We start from the raw sequence: 18,522 nt of genomic DNA, 5'->3' as shown, positions 1-18,522 counted from the left end.
TTTTCTGGTAATTAAAAATACATTAAGTTAAATAAAAATTGGGTGTCCAAGGCAAAAGAATGAAACTAGACCCCTACCTTCCACAAGTTAAAAAAAGGAACTCAAAATTAACTATAGATTTAAATGTAAGCCCTGAAACTATAGAAGGAAAAGAGAAAACCCTTCAGGATATTGGCATAGACAAAGATTTTTTGGAAAAGACCCCCAAAACACAGAAAACAGAAGCAAAAATGAAAAATGGTATAACATCAAATGCAAAAGTTTTGAAGGAGCAAAGGAAACAATCAACAGTGTGAAATCACAACCTACAGAATGAGAGAAAATATTTGCAAACTACACATCTGATAAGGGGTTGATATTCAAAAAAATTAAGGAAAAAAAATCCAGTTAAAAATAGGCAATAGACCTTAACAGACAAATGGCCAACACAAATTTGAAGAAAATACTCAACATCATTAATCATCAGGGAAATACAGATGAAAACCACATTAAGATATCACTGCATTCCAGTAGGAATACCTGTTATCAAAAACACTAATGATAACAAGTCCTGAATAGGAATGTGGAATAAAGGGAACCCTTGCACACTGTTTGTGGAAATGTAAATAGTAGAATGACAGTGGAAAACAGTATACAATTGCCTCAAAAAATTAAAAATACAACTACCATATGATTCAGCAATCCCACTACTGACTACACACTCAATGAAGTGAAATCAGTAGGTCAAAGACACATCAGCATGATGAAGACACATCCCACATTCCTTGCAGCACTATTCACAATAGCCAAGAACTGATAACAACCTATGTAACCATCCAATTAATAGATAAAGAAAAATTTGGTATACATACACAATGAAATAGTCTTCAGCAACTAAAAATTATAAAATGCTATCATTTGCAACAAATGGATATAACTGGAGATCACTATAAGTGAAATAAACAAGGTACAGAATGATGAGTACCATACAATCTCCCTCATACAAGACATATAAATAAAATTTGATCTCACAGAAATTGAAAATATAATGGTAATTACAAGAGACTGGGAAAGTAGCGGGGAAGAGTAGGGAAAGCTTTATTAATAGGAATTAAGTGGAACCTAGAGAGGAGTAAGAAGTTCTGGCATGCCACTGCACCATAGGGTATACCAATAATGACCATGTACTGCATCTCCCCCACCTACCCCGCCAAAATAAAAGGATTTTGAAAGCTTTTGTCAAACAGAAGCAATAAACGAGAAGATAGGCATGTTTAATTTGATTATACAATGTATATATGTATCAAAACATTGCATGGTGCCCCATTAATATATACGATTTTTAATGCTTTTTTGCATTGGCTAAATAATAAGTTTAAGATTTTAAAAAGTGTATGAGACAAGGTTTATTTGGTAGGCTTATCCAGAAACATGGTTTATGTTTGGTTTCATTTTTTACATGCATTAAATGTTAACATAAAATTTCTGAACAGTATTATCTGAAATATTAATGTAATGCCTTAAGATACATATTAATGGGGCTGAACAACTTTTTTTTTTAAGAGAGAGAGAGAGAGAATTTTTTTAATATTTTTTTTTTTAGTTTTTTCGATGGACACAACATCTTTATTTTACTTTTATGAGGTGCTGAGGATCGAACCCAGTGCCCTGCACATGCACTACCACTTGAGCCACATCACCAGCCCAACTGAACAACTTTTTTAAAGAGACAGAATCTTGCTATGTTGCCCAGGATAGCCCTAAACTCTTGGACTCAAACAATCCTCCTGCCTCAGTCTCTTTAATAACTGGGACCATAGGTGCATACCACTGCAACTCACTTAAACAGATATTTAATTTAATTGAATTAATGTTATTTTGAAGAACAGTAACAATTCAAATGTCTTATCCATCAGGCCTTGAAAATAAATGTGTGTTTCCCTTTCCAATTGCCAGTTTTTCGGCCAAACAGCTTCCAGTCCCATTGAAGATTAAAGTAGGGGAATATTCATCATATGTATTCCTGCATTGGTATAGGTACTTCCTCAGAGGAACCCAGCTTCCACTTTAATTGATGGGCTCTAGAAATCAAGGTCCAGGTCAGATCCACAGAGTGAAGGTCTTAGTTTTCCACTAGGGCAGCTGATATCAATGTTCTACTTACTGGCTAGTGGTTTGGGCTTTTTCCTGGTGATAAAACTAAATAATAATCTAATTTGCTAGACATTTTCCTCATCCTTTAGAACTCTTAGTCATTACCATAAATCCCTGCCAACCAAGACCTTCTGGTGGCCATCTATCAAGGTAACTATACCTATATTTAAGAGTTAAATACTGTCACCTATTCTCTACTCTTCCGAAATCCTGAAATTTCCTTTGACACTAGGGCAACATATTCTACTATACATTAGTAAAGAGAATAGCCACAGCTGAGTTTCAAAAACTATGGAGTTCCCCTTACTATTGCACTCACTCCCCATTGTCCTACCTGAAAGACCTTTCAGAAATATAGTTATTTAATGGGTCCGATGGTTTGAATGTTCCTACCAAAATTCATGGTGAGATTTAATCTCCATTGTGAAGTATTAAGAAATGGGACCCTTGGGGCTGGGGATGTGGCTCAAGCGGTAGCGCGCTTGCCTGGCATGCGTGCAGCCGGGGTTCGATCCTCAGCACCACATACCAACAAAGATGTTGTGTCCGCCGAGAACTAAAAATAATAATAATAATAATAATAAATATTAAGAAAATTCTCTCTCTCTCTCTCTCTCTCTCTCTCTCTCTCTCTCTCTCTCTCCTCTTTCACTCTCTCTTTTAAAAAAAAAAAAAAGAAAGAAATGGGACCCTTAAGAGATGATTAGGTCATAAAGGCTCCGCCCTCATGAATGGATTAATCCACTTGTGGATTAACAGATCAATAGGTTAATGTATTATCTCAAGAGTGAGTCTGTTACAAAAACCAGTTTGGATCTGTCTCTTGTATGTTCCTTCTACTTTGACCATGTTATGCCCTGTGCCATTCTGAAACTCTGCAGAGAGTCCCCACAAATAAGAAGGTCCTCACATTATGTGTCCCTTCAACCTTGGACCTCCAAGTCTCCAGAGCCATGAATTGAACAAACCTTTATTATTTAAAAATTCCACAGTAGGGGCAGAGGATGCTCTGGAAGAGGACAAACATCTTATGAAACATAGCCTTCATGTAAAACTTTGCATTGTATACAGGGAAAGGGAAGTTGCTCTATTCTAGCAAAAGACAAAGACTCTTCTTCCAACTAGTATTTTTCAGGAGAAGCTGAGGGTTCCAAGTGTTGAAGTCATATTCAGGAGCATCCCCATTAAAGGTCTCAAAGTCCTATTCTTCTTTTCAGGCAGACTTTGGCATAAAAAATCTGTCATGACTGAGGCTTTAGTTTAATTTATGATTAAATTCTGGGCATGATTAGCAACAAATTCTGCCCTCTGGCTGCAGAAGATGAAAATTTTAAATGCTATCATTGAAGACCTGCTGATATTCACAGCATGCCCTTAGTTAATGAAAATCTCTTTCTTTAAGGCTTTTCAGCAGCTAGCAAAAGCCAGCCAAGTTTACAGCCTTTATGATTAGTAACCCTCATACTTTTCAAGTGTTAAAGCTACTACATAAACACTAGTGCTTTTTCAAACTATGTGTTATTATCCCAAGTGACCACACTTAAGAGTCTCAATAATTATGATACTACAGCACATTGGAATAATCTGTGGAGAGCAGTGACTTAAACCATGGTCTCTGTCTGCCTCTTGGCTGTGTTTGCGCTGGGAACTTCCTTGCCAAGGTGCAGATCAGGATGACCCAGTTGCTATGGTGATGCTGGCCTGAGGAGGCTCCCTGCAAAGGCCTAGAGCTGTATCAGTCAGGACCTTGAGCTCAGGCACCAACTCCCAGGGATAGAGAATTCTGAGCATAACAAGTGACCCTAATGTCTCACCAGTCCTGCATCCTTCAGATTGCCTGCTTTGCCTAAACTTTCCCTCAAATCACCTTTTGATGAAAACTATATAATAAACATGCTGAACTAGCTCTGAGTCATTCATCCCCCATCATTGGTATTCCATTTATCTCCTCTTTATAAAAATGTACTCTTGTCATTCAGAACTACATATTTTCTAAATTTCATATATATGTAAACCAATGTAACTCTCCATTATATAAGATTATAAGCTAATGAATTAAACTACTGGTTGTTGTTTTTTTAATCTAGAAACAAAAATGTTACTAATACACCACATTAAGAAAGGAATACTATTATGGATGGTTATATGGTTATATGATACATGTAAAATTTCAGTAAAAATTGTTTTTATTATTACGGTAGAAACTCATATATTTGTCAATATATAGTACTGTGACTACAGTACTGCTCATATGGTATACAGAAATTATTTTCACTGCTGCATACTATATCCATTCAATACAGAATTTGGTCAAGAGAAACAATGTTGTTTATGACCAAAACCTGATACATAATTTGAGAGAATGGGGGAGGACAATAAACAATGTAAATGTAGGGTTCTTGGTAAACATTTCTTAAGAATTTAAAGATGGTGATGGCAGAACATTAAACCAAGTGCGATGTCTAAGCACAGGACTATGCAGATTCACAGACCACACACCCATAAAGTTGGCTATGTTTATGACGATCAGGTTTTAGTGTTGCAAAATAGTGGAGGCATCCTTCTGACTTAGAGCATATGACTGATTTAGATCCACTGATTTAAAACAAAACTGCCTTCCTTGTAGGAACTGCCCTAAGAGCTAAAATGCATTGACCTCACTTTTAACTTCAAACACTATGGAGAAGGCAAAAAAAAAAAAAAAAAAAGAAAGAAAGAAATGGTTGTGCTCACCTGCTCTAAATTAGAAAACCCCTGATCCTTCAGTGGCTAATCAAAGACATAATCATCCTACTTGAGACATTTATGATAATTCTAGAGCAATAATCTATTTACTTTAAATAAAAATAAAATATTTTCTGTGGTTAACACATTCTTTAAATATAACTTTTTGTGTATTTATAATTTTGAATATTTCTTTATTGTTTTCCTATAATCATATACTTGTTACAGTTGAAATATGATTTTTTCAAATATATGTGAAATAAACATATTCTATAACAAAAATTCAATCCATGTAAGTTCTAAGAAATCATCTGTACTTACAATTGGCACTGATCACCTTTTATTCCTTTAGTCGTGCAGAAACATTTTCCTGTGTGCAGATGACAAATATTTGCATGGCCACTGCATGTACAGGCTGTAAATCAAAACCAAAATGATACTGAGTATTCTACAACACAAACATGCAATGATATTTCAGGGACATTATTATTATTACCTGATTTTTATATAAGGTTGTTTTCTCATGCCATCCCATAAACAAGACTGCTATATAAGTTATTTTTATCTGTAAGGATGAAAATCTGCTTATTTAAAATTCTGCAAAACTCTTTAAAAATCTTTGATGGTATCTTAAATCTACTATGGATCTAAGTATTTCTCTAACTCTAGGCCACTTTCCATTTTTGATTTGGTACATCTACTTAATGAAATGAGTTTCAAGAATTATAGCAAAAACTTCAGAATAAACAGCTTAACTTCAGAATGTATTCTACAATCCCAATGTGACCTTAGAAAATTTACTTAACCTTTCTAGGCTTAGTTTCTTCAACTACAAAAGGAAAATAATAGTACTTAGTTCTCAGGATTGACATGAGATTTAAATGAGATAACATTTTAAAATAACTGACATATCCAGCTCTTGATAAATGCTGCTATTACTTCTATTTTTACTACTCTAAACAATAACAAAATATAGCCACATATTATATAAATAGTTATGCTTTTTTGCCCTAAAATCATTCTTCAAAGCTTCTGAGATCATTTCCAGTGTAATTATTTCAGCATACTAAATGAAATATTGCATTGCATAATAGTTGCTCATGATCAATTTGCATATGAACTCAATTGAGCAGTAATCTGATTATTCAGGACACAAACCTTACATTGTATTTTGCCAAATATTCAATCAGTTGGTAGACTCTAATTTCTACACACACCATCTCTCTTGCATATGACCCCTCCTTTTCATTCTGACAGGCACCATTCGGGTATTGCCATCCACTATCTCTTACTGGCACAAACACAACCATATATCAGAACTATCTTCAGTTTTTTTAAATATTTTTTAGTTGTCAGTAGACCTTTATTTTATTTATTTATATGTGGTGCTAAGGATTGGACCCAGTGCCTCACACTTGCTAGTAAAGTGCTCTGCCACTGAGTCACAACCCCAGCCCTATCTTCAGTTTTTCTAAGTTACCATTTATACTCCAAATGATATATTCTAAAGAGACAAAGCTGATCATGTCAATAGCCCTTTCAAAAACCCTTATTGAAAACTTGTACACCATTAACTACCTAAACCAATCAACTGATAAAAACAAAATAATACAGACTAGACAAACATATGTAAAAAATGAGCTGCTGATTCAAATTTTCCCAATATTCAACTTTTTGTTATTTTTTCTTAAATATCAATAGAACTCCAATGTGTATGCTAATGGTTAGCAATTGCAAAAAAAAATCAGATAATCATATCAGTATTTTGACCAATTCTCCAAAACACAATGAATCTTGCATACCAAACCAGAGTTAAGTGTAAGACCAGTATGAATGTTTTCCAAGGAGGAGACTAAAATAGTTAGAGTTTCTCAACTTGGTGTGTGTGTGTGTGTGTGTGTGTGTGTGTGTGTATTCTTCTTTCTTATATTCTTTTTAATTATGATATAACACCAGGATATACCTTGACATGATCACAAAAACATGAACTCAAGAAAGGAAGATTTGCTAAGAATTAGAAAAAGCCATTTCAGAGTTATAAATGGGATAGACCTCCCAAGAAAGTGGCTAACTGTCCTCTTACAAAGCCTAATGAGGGACTTCACATGAGCTCTTTGAAGAGCTTGAAGTTATCCCCTAGAATCCAGTGGCATATTAGAGGGGAATCTGAATTAATTGGGTAGGAGTAGCTATGGCTATTAACTGAAGTGGAAGGACAGATGGGAAGGGCTATCTTGAGGAAGTTATTAGCAGTCTAGCTGAGGTCAAGAAAAATAATGTATGTTCTTCCTCTAGACAAACTGGGACTGCTGAAAATTCCAAGACTGCATGGGAGCATTAGCAGTCTCCAGCAGAAAAAGCTGAGGAGAAAGCTGTGAGTGCAAGAAGAAAGCATGTATCACTGTCATCATGAGAACTGTACGTGGACAGGCCAAGCTCTGAAGAGCCCCAATAGATACCTATTCATGTCACATATATGAGGAAGGATCAGCCACAAATGACAGCTATCCATCCCACATAAGACTACACAATTTTCTCCTCTCCCCTACAAAAATAAAAAAATAAAAAAAAAACAGTTAAAAGCTGGGGATGAAACTCAGTGAAAGAACACATGCTTTTAAATGTTTGATCTGCTTTGCATTTATACAGAGTAGAAGCATGTAGTTTAAAGTGCATTAAAACAAAATTTAACAAATTTTTTACACACAAGTAACCCTAACCGCAATCAAGATACACATTTCCATTGCTCCCGAAGGTTTTCTTATGCCCCTTCCCTGTGGCTTCCCTATTTACCCCTCACTTTAGCTGAAAACCAGATATAAGGCATTGAAAATTTTACTCTTTAAGGCCATAATACATATTCTAAGCTTTGTGGGGCATATGTGGTTCAAAAGTAGTCATGTGTAAGATTTAAACAACAAATGAAGCTATGTTCCAATAAAACTTCTTTTATAGAAATAGAAATTTAAATTTTGTATAATTATCACTTTATGAAATTTTATGTTTTTTTAGCCATTTAAAATTTTTAAAATTTAAGCTTATAGGCTACACAAAATCATAATGCAAACTATATTCTGCTTGTGGGCTGTAGTTTGATGATCTTCAGTAGAGATTATATTTGTTATAAAGTTTTGCATGAAGAGAATCACAAAGTTAGAATATTTGTTTCTGGCTTCTTCACTCGATGTTTTTACTTTATGTGTCAGTAATTTATCCGTTCTTATGCAATTTAAAATTTATTTATTTAAAAATGCTTCAAAAATTAGAAATAGAGGGAATTTCCTGTACCAGATAAAGGACATTTTTTTAATAAAACCCACAGGTAACATCATGCTTGATAATGAAAGATTGCATTCTCTTCCTAGTTTCAGGAACAAGATAGAGGTGTCTGCTTTTCCTACTTATTTTTATCATTGTACTGAATATTCTAGTCAAGATAAGAACAGAAACAAAAGTTAGCCAAATTTGAAAGGAAGAAGTAAAGCCATCACTATTCACAGAAGAAATGATCTTATAAATCCAAAAAAAAATATATAAAAAAGTTATAACTAATAAATTAAATAAGGCAAGCTTATAGGTCATAAAATCAGTATACAAAAACCTAGTATTTCTAGATGCTATGAACTAACAATATGAAAATGAAATTAAGAAGACAATTCCATTTAAAGTAGCATCAACCAAAATAAAATCATTGGACTCAGCAATGAGGATTTGCCTAGCATGCATAGAACCCCAGTGCTACAAAAAATTAAACCAATTGATTATCTTTTTATGTGTGTGTGGTACTAGGAATTGAACCCAGGGCCTTGTGAATGCAAGGCAAGCACTCTACTAACTAAGCTACATCCCCAGCCCAAACTTTTAAGACATAATTGAAGGAAAGAAGTACAAAACACGTATCCTGAAAACTAAAATAATGTTGGAAGAAAATTAAAGACAATATAAATAAATTGAGATATCTTCTTTTCATGTAGGAAGAATTAATATTGGTAGAAGTATTGACAAATTTGATCTACAGATACAATGTAATCCCTACCAGAAACTTAATGAGAACTCTTTTCAGAAATTGACAAGTTAGTGCTAAAATTCATATATAATTACAAGGAGATTCATATAGCCAAAACAATATTTAAAAGAGGAATCAAGTTGGAGGACTCAGACATCTTAACTTCAAGCATTAGTCTTAATTTCAAATATTACTTCAAAGTTTATAATAATAAACACATATAAGTTGGACACACTGATACACACATGCAATTAATTTTATCCAGCTACTCAGGAGGCTGAGGAGGAGCACTATAAGGCCAGCCTTGGCAACTTAGCAAGTACATGTCTCAAAATAAAATTTGAAAAAGGTCTTAGTGGTTGTGCACTTGCCTAGCATGTACAAGGCCCTGATTTGAATTCCCAGTATGGCAAAACGCACATGCACGTGCATGCTCATGTACACACACAGATATGCACACATATATATAATACAGGCATAAATACAAAATGCATATCAATTGGATAGAATTGGGAATCCAAAAATAAACTATTAAATGTATGATGCCGGGAAAAATAGATAAGGATGTGCAGAAGAATAGAATTGAATTCCTACTTCACACCACACACAAAAATCCACTCAAAATGACTAAGAGTCCTAAAAACAGGAGCTAAATTATAAAATTATAAAGTCCTTAAAAAAGAAAACATACAAATAAATCTTTGTGACACTGATTTAGATAATAGTTTTTACAAACAAACACACATATAAAACACACATATAAGAAAGAAAAAACTGACTTCATCAATATTAATAAATTTTGCGCTGTAGGGGACACTATCAATAAAGCAAAAAGACAATAGATAAGGAGGGAATTTTTGTAAATCTTGTCTTATTTTATCTAGAATATAAAGAAAATTTCAATTCAATAATAATAAGATGAATTGCTCATCTTAAAAATCCAACAAGAATCTGAATAGACAAGCTCAGAAAAAGAGAAGTCAACATATTGTACATTAGAGAAAAGCAAATCAAAACTCCCCATTAGATACCACGTAACACTTCCTAGGATGATTACAATTTTAAAAAGGCTGAGAAGAATAACTGTGTGAATGTGAAGAAACTGGAACTCATGTAAATTGTTATCTGAAATATAATCTGGTACAGCTGCTCCTATAAAGACTTTGGCAATTAATAAAAAGATTAAATATAGAAATAACATATGACCCAGCAGACCTACTTTTAGATACATACTCAAGAGAAATAAAAAATGTATTTCCATACTAAAATTTAACATGAAAGTTCACAGCAATGTTATTCCTAATAGCCAAAGGGAAACAGCCCAAATGCCCACTAACTGATAAATGGAAAAATACAATATGGTGGTATCCTAATAACTAACTATTATTTGGCAATGGAAAAGTGAATAAAGAGATGGTATATGCTAGCATATGAATGAACCTTTAAAACATTTTACTATATGAAAAAAGACAGTTACAAAAGATTACATGTTCCATAATTTCACTTATACAAAACTTCCAGAATAAAAAAAAAATCCATGGAGACAGTGTTTTATCAATAGTCTAGAGTTGTCAGGGACAAGGCTGTGAGACAAGGGAGCAAAGGGAACAACTATGAATGAGTTTGGCTTTTGGGGGGTGGATAATTAAAAATGTTTTAAAATGAAATTATGACTATGCATAATTCTGTGGATACATTAAAAACCATTCAATTTAAACTTTAAAACAGTGATTTTATGGTATATGAATTATCTAAAATTTTTTAAAATAATTGGTTTTGATAATTTTATATTTTTACTAGGGAACATAATATAAAATACTAGGGAACACTAAGCTTGCTAATTGCTTATGATTATTACCTTTGAAAAGAGATGATTAATAAAATGTAAATGTGCATACTCCCACATATACATATAAAATAAGGTTTGTATACATATGAAGGTTTCTAAGAATTTTTTTTTTAAGTAGGAGATAGTTCTATGCAAATGTTTGGGTTTTTCTTCCTAAGTATTATTTAAGTAAATTTGCATAATTTTCCTTTTGAGTTGTAGAATTAAATACGGGAATACAAGATATGAGAATTACAGAAATTCAAGATGTGCAAATGCAAGGAATAAAGGAAACTATCATGAAGAAATAAAGGGACACCTAGATAATTTGGTACTATGTAGCTTATTAAATAATAAATGAATACATCATGATATCTTTTAATATTAATCTGCTTCAAATTAATACTCTCTTATATTCATAAGTTCACTATAAAAGATGCATATTAATATTTTAAAACGTGAATATGCATTTTATTTATTTTTATGGCAAAACTTGATAATACTTATGCTTGCAGAGTTTCTTAAAAGAATTATCAGTGTATAGTAACTTGAATAATTTCTGATATAAAACATGCATTAAAATACCTTTTATGTGAGCTCAATTTGAGAGAACTCCCTTGTGGCACTATACTTCAGAGTAAAATAGCACAAATACATTTTAAATTCAATTGTTTAGAATTTATACATCATGACAGTTTTTAAATTATTCTGTTGTTGTCAGCATTTGAGGCTCTTTTTATGCTGAATAAGCACCTATGAAATCATCATGCAATGGCCTTTTGTTTGGGAAATTTTATATGACGGTGATTTTACAGCCTAGATGTATACACTAGAGGGACATAATGTGGTCGCATGATATTTCTCTCCCCCATAATATCAAATTATAAGCAAAACTAGACAGCAAGGATTTTTAAAAAAAAATACTATAAAGGTTATGCAAACAAGTTGTACATAAAGAATACATTTTAGGAACATGAAACCAAAAAGTCATCACTGGTAGTACTTGTCTCAAGTCAGTTTACATTCCTGCACCCTTTCATTGCCACACCACTGCTCTCATAGTTATATAACAATGGCTTCTTGAGGTTAGGAGATAATGTCAACTTAATTTCTTCTGTATTCTTCTAGCATAATTATACTTAATGAAATGAATAGATACATTATAGATTAGATTCCAAATACAGTAAAAATTCTAGAAAAGAAAAATTAAAAATAGCCACATGGTTTAAGATTCTACAGAATTGCTAGGACCCTCACCCATCTTTCAGTAGTATTGCTGATCAGTCCTAACCAGATCTTGAGGAAGCCCTGAATCTCAGCTTTGTCCCTTCTCTGCTGTAGCCTGGAGTAATCTCACCTGTTGAAGAAACCACTGAGGACAGATTCTCTCATCTATGCCTATGAAAGGAACTGCAGAGTCAGTCCCAAAGCAGATCTGGAGGACAGCCATGGATATTGGTCTTAACTCTTTTCAGCTACAGTTGGGAAATAGTTCTGCCCAGCCAGAGATCACTGGGAGAAAAGCTTGTAACTTCTCTCCCACAGCAGATTTTAAAATGGCCTGAACCCAGCCTCCAGCCCCTCTTAGTTTCAGTCTGGAACTTGCAGAGGGATCTCTTGGCCCTCCTGGGTATCTAAAGGGATTCATTCCCGTTCCTCCCACTGCAGGCTAAGCTGCTGATTTCTGTCCCACTGATAATCTTAAAACAGTCCTATGAATCAGCTCTAGTCCCATTCATCTATGATCTGGGAGCACATTCACCTGGGCATAAACCCACCAACATATACCTACATCCATTACCCCAGACATAGGTCTGAAGAATGTAATCTCAGCTGTGAACCTGTGACTTGGTTCTAGCCCCTCGCAAATGTGAATGGGGTAGTACTGTCTGCCCAAAACCCACACAGATATGTATAAGGAGTCCCTGAAAGAATCCAGAAGAAGCCATGTCAGCCTGCACATGTGGTACCAAGCTTGCTCTCTGTGAACCCTGAAGTGGACCCTCACACCAGCATCAGCCTTATAAACCAAGATGTTGGAGAGAGTCTAACCTTCCAGAGACTGGAGAGAGGCTACATCCACAAGACATCCTGATGAGAGCGCATCAACAGTGGAACCTACTGTGGATAAAGCAACAGCCAAGTGATCGGTGCCCACCAGAATCAGTTGTGGCACCACCAGAAGAAAGCCTTATTCAGAAACATATAGACTTCAGAAAATACTCCATAGAGATTTGAAGAGATGTTTGGATACCAACAAGAAACTAATAAAGCTCCAGTAATTCAACCTAGAGAAATGAAGATATATTAATCATGAAAAGAAATGAAAAAATCACCTTTAAAGAAGCTCAATGATATTCAAGAAAAAAGCTAAACACCTAAATGAAATTATGAAAATAATGCATGAATAAAATGAGTAGTCTAATAAAGAAATAAAAACTATTTTTAAAAAAGAACCAAACAGAAATTTTGGAACTGAAAAATGAAATGAAAGAAGTGAAAATCACAATAGAGAATTTCAACAATAGACCAGATCATGAAGAAATAATTAGTGAATTCAAAGAGAGAAAAATTTGAAATTAACAAATTAGAAGGACAAAATGAAAGATACTGATAAAGGATGATAAAGGCATAAGGGATTTATGGACACCATCAAATATACAAACTATGGCAGCATCAAAAAGAGAAGTGAAAATACCAAGTTAAAACTTCCCAAATCTCAGGAGGGTTATGAATATCTAGGGTTATGAAACTTACAGGACCTCAAGCAATATAAATACAAAGAATACTCTCAGACATATCCTAATCAAACTGTCAAAAGCTAAAGACAAATAAAGAATCTTGAAAGCATCAAGAGACAAGAGAATTGTCATGTATAAGGGAACCCCTACAAGTCAATCAGTGGGCTTCTTGAGAGAAAACTTACAACTCAGAAGCAAGTGGGATAATGTCTTCAAATGGCTGAAAGAGGAAGGGAGGAGAAGATGGTAGAACAGAGCTCACAGCCCCAGTCTCTCCAAAGCTCAAAAAGGAGTCAGTGAAGGAACATCTGACTACAGAGATGGGTGACAGAATAAATGCTATAAGATAAATGCTAATAGAACAAATGTTAATATTGATTAGACAGTGTGATACCTACAGAGACTTGAAGTTTCATTACCAGAGAAGAAAAAAAGGATAGAGTTTCTTAACTCCAAACCTGGATCAGGGTAGGGTGAAAAGGGAAGAGCAACAGAGGAAAAAGCACATAAGCTCACTCCCTTAAGAATAGCTGGAAAGTAGTGAGGTCATTGAAAGAAATCAAGCAGTTTAATGACAGCTGCGTCAGGCAGGGCAGCCTACAGCCTACCAGCTGCCTTAGAGGAAATTAAACCAACACAGCATCCTCCCACCTCCAGAAAGCACAATTTAAACCAGAGGGCATACCTCTGCAGTGGGCAAATTAAATTAAAGGGTGTAGCCCCTTCAAAGGGATGTCTCAATAATCCATCTAGAAAGAACTTGCAGAGGGATCTCTTCTTGGTGAAAACTCCTCTCCTCACTATAGACAAAGGGAATGGGGTAAAGCAGATCTGCCCTGGGAAGCTTAACCCCTTGCCTTGCACAATCTCCACAGAAGCGTAAGCAGAGAGAAATACAGCAGATACCCACTGTTCACAGTAGCAGGATATGAGATATCAGATCCAAGCTGGGAAGCAATTTGCAACCCTAACAGCAGAAAGGAATAGTAATTGAACTGGTGGCCACAGGTGTCAGGTGTTTGGACATGGGTAAGGCATGGGCTACAATCCTCGTCAGCAGACGGGCAACTATCCCTGCAGCTTGTGACTTTGGAAAGATAGAACTCAGGCAAACCAGCTGAGTCTTTTTATCCAACAGTAGGGACAATGCCTGAATGACTTTGTGGGTCAGAGAGAATGCTTCTGCACCATAGACCCTCCATGGAAAATCCACAACCACAAGTCCCATGCTTGCAGACAGTCACCAGGCTCTATGCCAGTTTGAAAAGGATCCTGTGGAGAGGAGTGAGTGCACCAGTGACCTACAGCAATCAGTGAAACAGCCCAGAGACATGCATCCTGAACTCCTACACAAAAGAGAAATACCCAACAGACACAACACTGCACTCAGCCTCCGGCCCCTGGGTTGACAAAGAGAATGGGTTGATGGGAGGTCCTTAGCAACTAGGCGAGTGGCTCCAATACCTCAGCACCTCTGAGGGATACAAAACCAAAGAGTGATGGACACCCTCTAAAAATCTCAAATTCTGATGAAATCCAAACCAAGACTCAGCAAGACTTTTCTTCACCTTGGCATGGTTACTCCAAATAGCTCTATTCAACTTTGATCATACATGTCACTGTTTATAATGATTTGACAGTTGTTACCCTAATAGCCAACACTTGCCCACAAGCCACTTGATTGTATTTTTTGTAATGCTTTAAAGCATTATTAGGAATCATTCTCTCCATCTTTATTTCCTAGCTCATGCTTATACTAGCTCCTCTTACCCAATCTTTGCCCTCTTACTTTACTTGCTACTCCCTAAAATAACCCCCCACCCATCTTTTTATTCTTTTATCATGGTGTGAATTATTCTTTTCTACCTTTTCTATTTTCTTTCTTTCCTCTCTTCTTTCTTCCAATGTTTCTCTCCTCCCATTTTCATCCCTATGTAATACTATAGCAATTTTACTATATTTAATAACTAATTTTACAAATTATTCTACAACTTGACTACAAGTTTATACCTGAATTAGAGGAACTGTGAAGAACAGTATCAACAAAGTTTTCCCCCTTTAAGGTTGAACAGTACCTGGCTTTGCTCTGAACTTATTATAGAAAAATAGGGTTCAGTGTATTCTCTCAAAGTGAAATTGATAATGGGAACAATAGAGGACACACATTGAAGTTAAAGTATCAACACCTGGATATTAGCCCAGCCCAGACCTCATAAAAGAAAGACACCCAACAAATAGTCCCTTGCATTAAAGAAGAAACAATAATCACCCCAATAAGTAGGAAAACACACAAACAGTAAGAAAAAGTAAGAGAAAAAACCACCCCAAATAACCCACAACACTTCAACAATTAACTCCATTGACACCACAATAGAGGAAATGTGAGAGAAAGAATTTAGAACATTCACAGTTAAAATATGCAAAAAGCTAAAATAAAATGAAAGGAATAAAATTAGAGAGAAACTTTAGAACATGAATATTTCATGTTCATCATTTCAATAAAGAAACAGTCTAAAAATGAATCAAACAGAAAACCTAGAAATGAAAGACTTTCATTCAAATTAAAAATTCAATGGAAAACATCACCAATAGATTAGACCACTTTGAAGATACATATTTTTCAGGCTTTGAAAACAAAGTAGATAATCTTTTTTTTATTTTTTAAAGTACATAATCTTGAAAATAAAGTAGACAATAAAGAAAAGATGTTAAGAAACCCTGACCAGAATATTCAATAAATCTGGAATAACATCCAGATGTCATATTTAAGAATAACTGGGGTAGAAAAAGGCTCTGAAGTAGAAAATAAAGGAATGCAATATCTTTTCAATGAAATAATATTAGAAAATTTTCAAATCTTTGGAACAAGATGAAAATCTAAATATAAGATACATAGAGAACTCCCAAAAGGCACCCTCAAAAAAGATCTTCTCCAAGACACATTATAATGAAAATGCCTAAAATATAGAATAAGGATAGAATTTTAAAACCCTTTAGAGAAAAAGAGCAGGTCCCATTTAGAGGTAAACCAATTCAGATTTTTTTTATTTTTTTAATTTAATTTGTTTATTTTTATGCGGTGCTGAGAATCAAACCCAGTGCCTCATATGTGGCAGAAAAGTGCTCAACCACTGAGCTACAATTCCAGCCTAACCAATTCATATTTTTTAAAAACTATTTTTAGTTGCCCATGAATTTTTCACTTTATTTGTTTATTTACATGTGGTGCTGAGAATCAAACCCAGTGCTTCACATATGCTAGGCAAGCGCTCCACCACTGAGCTACAACCACAGCCCCAACAATATACTTTTCAGTGAGGAATGGATAGCAGAAGAAATCAGAGAAATAAAAACATTCACAGAAACAAATGAGAATACTGATACAACATACCAAAATCTCTGGGACAGGATGAAGACAGTACTAGGGTAATATTTATACTACTGAAATCCTACATTAAAAAAAATAGAAAGATGCCAAAATAAATAATCTAACATTACACCTCAAGGCCCTTGAAAAACAATGAACTAATACCAAAATTGGTAGAAAACCAGAAATAATTAAAATCAGAGCTGAAATAAATGTAATTGAGAATTTAAAAATATATATATTCAAAGATCAATAAAACTGAGTTTGTCTTTAAAAGGATAAACAAGATTAATAAGCCCTAAGTCAACTAAACAAAAAGAAAGAATCAACAAAATTAGAGATGGATAGAAAATATCACCACATACTCTACTGAAATCAGAGGATCATTAGAAACTATTTTGAAAATTTAAATTCCAATACCTAGAAAAACTCAAAGATATTGAAAAATTCAGAAAGACAGATGACCTACCCAAATATAGAAAATATAAATAGACCAGTATCAAATAATGAAAGTGAGGCAGATATTAAATGCTTGTCAGTAAAGAAAAGCTCAGGACTGAGATGTATTCTCAACTGAGTTCTACTGAACCAAATGCCCACAATTCTCAAAATTATTCAATGAAATAAAAAGAAGAGAGCACTGCACAATTCATTCTATGAAGCCAGTATCACCCTAATACCAACCAGAAAGACACATCAAAGAAAAAAAATTCCAGGCCAATACCCTTGATAAATTTATTCTTAATAAAACATTGGCAAAACACATTAAGAAAACAGTGCACTATGATTAAGTGTGCTTCATCCCAGACATGCAAAGTTGATCAACACAAACTGTTATGGGCCAGGCTATAAGGGCAATGACCAAACAGACTCCATTTACCTTGAGATTCATTATCATGTAAGAAATGTTTCTCCCATGGGAAAGCCCTGCCTCTGTACCCATTAATACTTACCTAGCATAACATACTTGGCAACACAAATGGCAATTCTTATACAATGTAAAATTGTTCTCTTTAGTCCCCATTTTTCTTGGGCAAAGTACCCTGTCACAGATTGATTGTCTAGACATTAGTAACCATTCTCTAACTTGTACTCAACTAGGGTCATTTTGACCCACTTCCCTTCTGCTTGCTTGCTATTGTGGCAACCTGAAAAGTCCGGTGGGAAATACCAATGTACCCATTGCATTGTTTCGCTAACTGCTCAATTCACCTTCTGTACCTCTGTTTGCTTGCAGCTAGGTCAACCCAGATGTGGTTTTTACCTTTAAATACCCTAAAATGTTTGGGCTGGGGTTGTGGCTCAGCCGTAGAGTTCTTGCCTAGCACAAGCGAGGCCCTGGGTTCCATCCTCAGTACATAAAAAATAAATAAATAAAATAAAGGTATTGTGTCCAATTACAAAAAAAAATACCCTAAAATGTTGAAGCCTGAGGCGGTTTTCTGCAAAGACAACTTGGTCCTGTATGAAGCAGTGTCCAGGCCGGTCAGAATAAAGACTCTCTAATTCAGACAAAACTGGGACTTGGTGTGTTTTCTGAGTGCCCTGCCCCACAACAAAAATAAATCAATAAATTTAATTCACCACATAAAATGAATTAAGGTTAAAATAATCATAAATCACATGATTATCTCAAAACATGCAGAAAAAGAATTTAACAAATTCCAACACCCATTCATGTTTAAAACAGAGGTAGAAGGAACTTACCTCAACAATGTAAGGG

The 18,522-nt window shown here is 34.7% G+C and overlaps 1 protein-coding gene across 1 annotated transcript in view; it reads right to left on the bottom strand.

Annotated features, from left to right (window-relative positions):
• Positions 1 to 18,522, bottom strand: part of Atrnl1 (attractin like 1) — a 694,860-nt gene that overhangs the window by 480,091 nt on the left and 196,247 nt on the right. The window contains exon 20 of the mRNA XM_026389193.2: positions 5,179 to 5,272. Coding sequence (XP_026244978.2) covers positions 5,179 to 5,272 — 94 coding nt within the window. The remainder of the gene's footprint in view (positions 1 to 5,178; positions 5,273 to 18,522) is intronic.

This window comes from Urocitellus parryii, chromosome 5 (genome assembly GCF_045843805.1).
Source record: "Urocitellus parryii isolate mUroPar1 chromosome 5, mUroPar1.hap1, whole genome shotgun sequence".
NCBI classification, from domain to species: Eukaryota; Metazoa; Chordata; class Mammalia; order Rodentia; family Sciuridae; genus Urocitellus; species Urocitellus parryii.
Note: the sequence above shows the minus strand (reverse complement) of the source record. Positions and strands in the feature narration are given on the sequence as shown.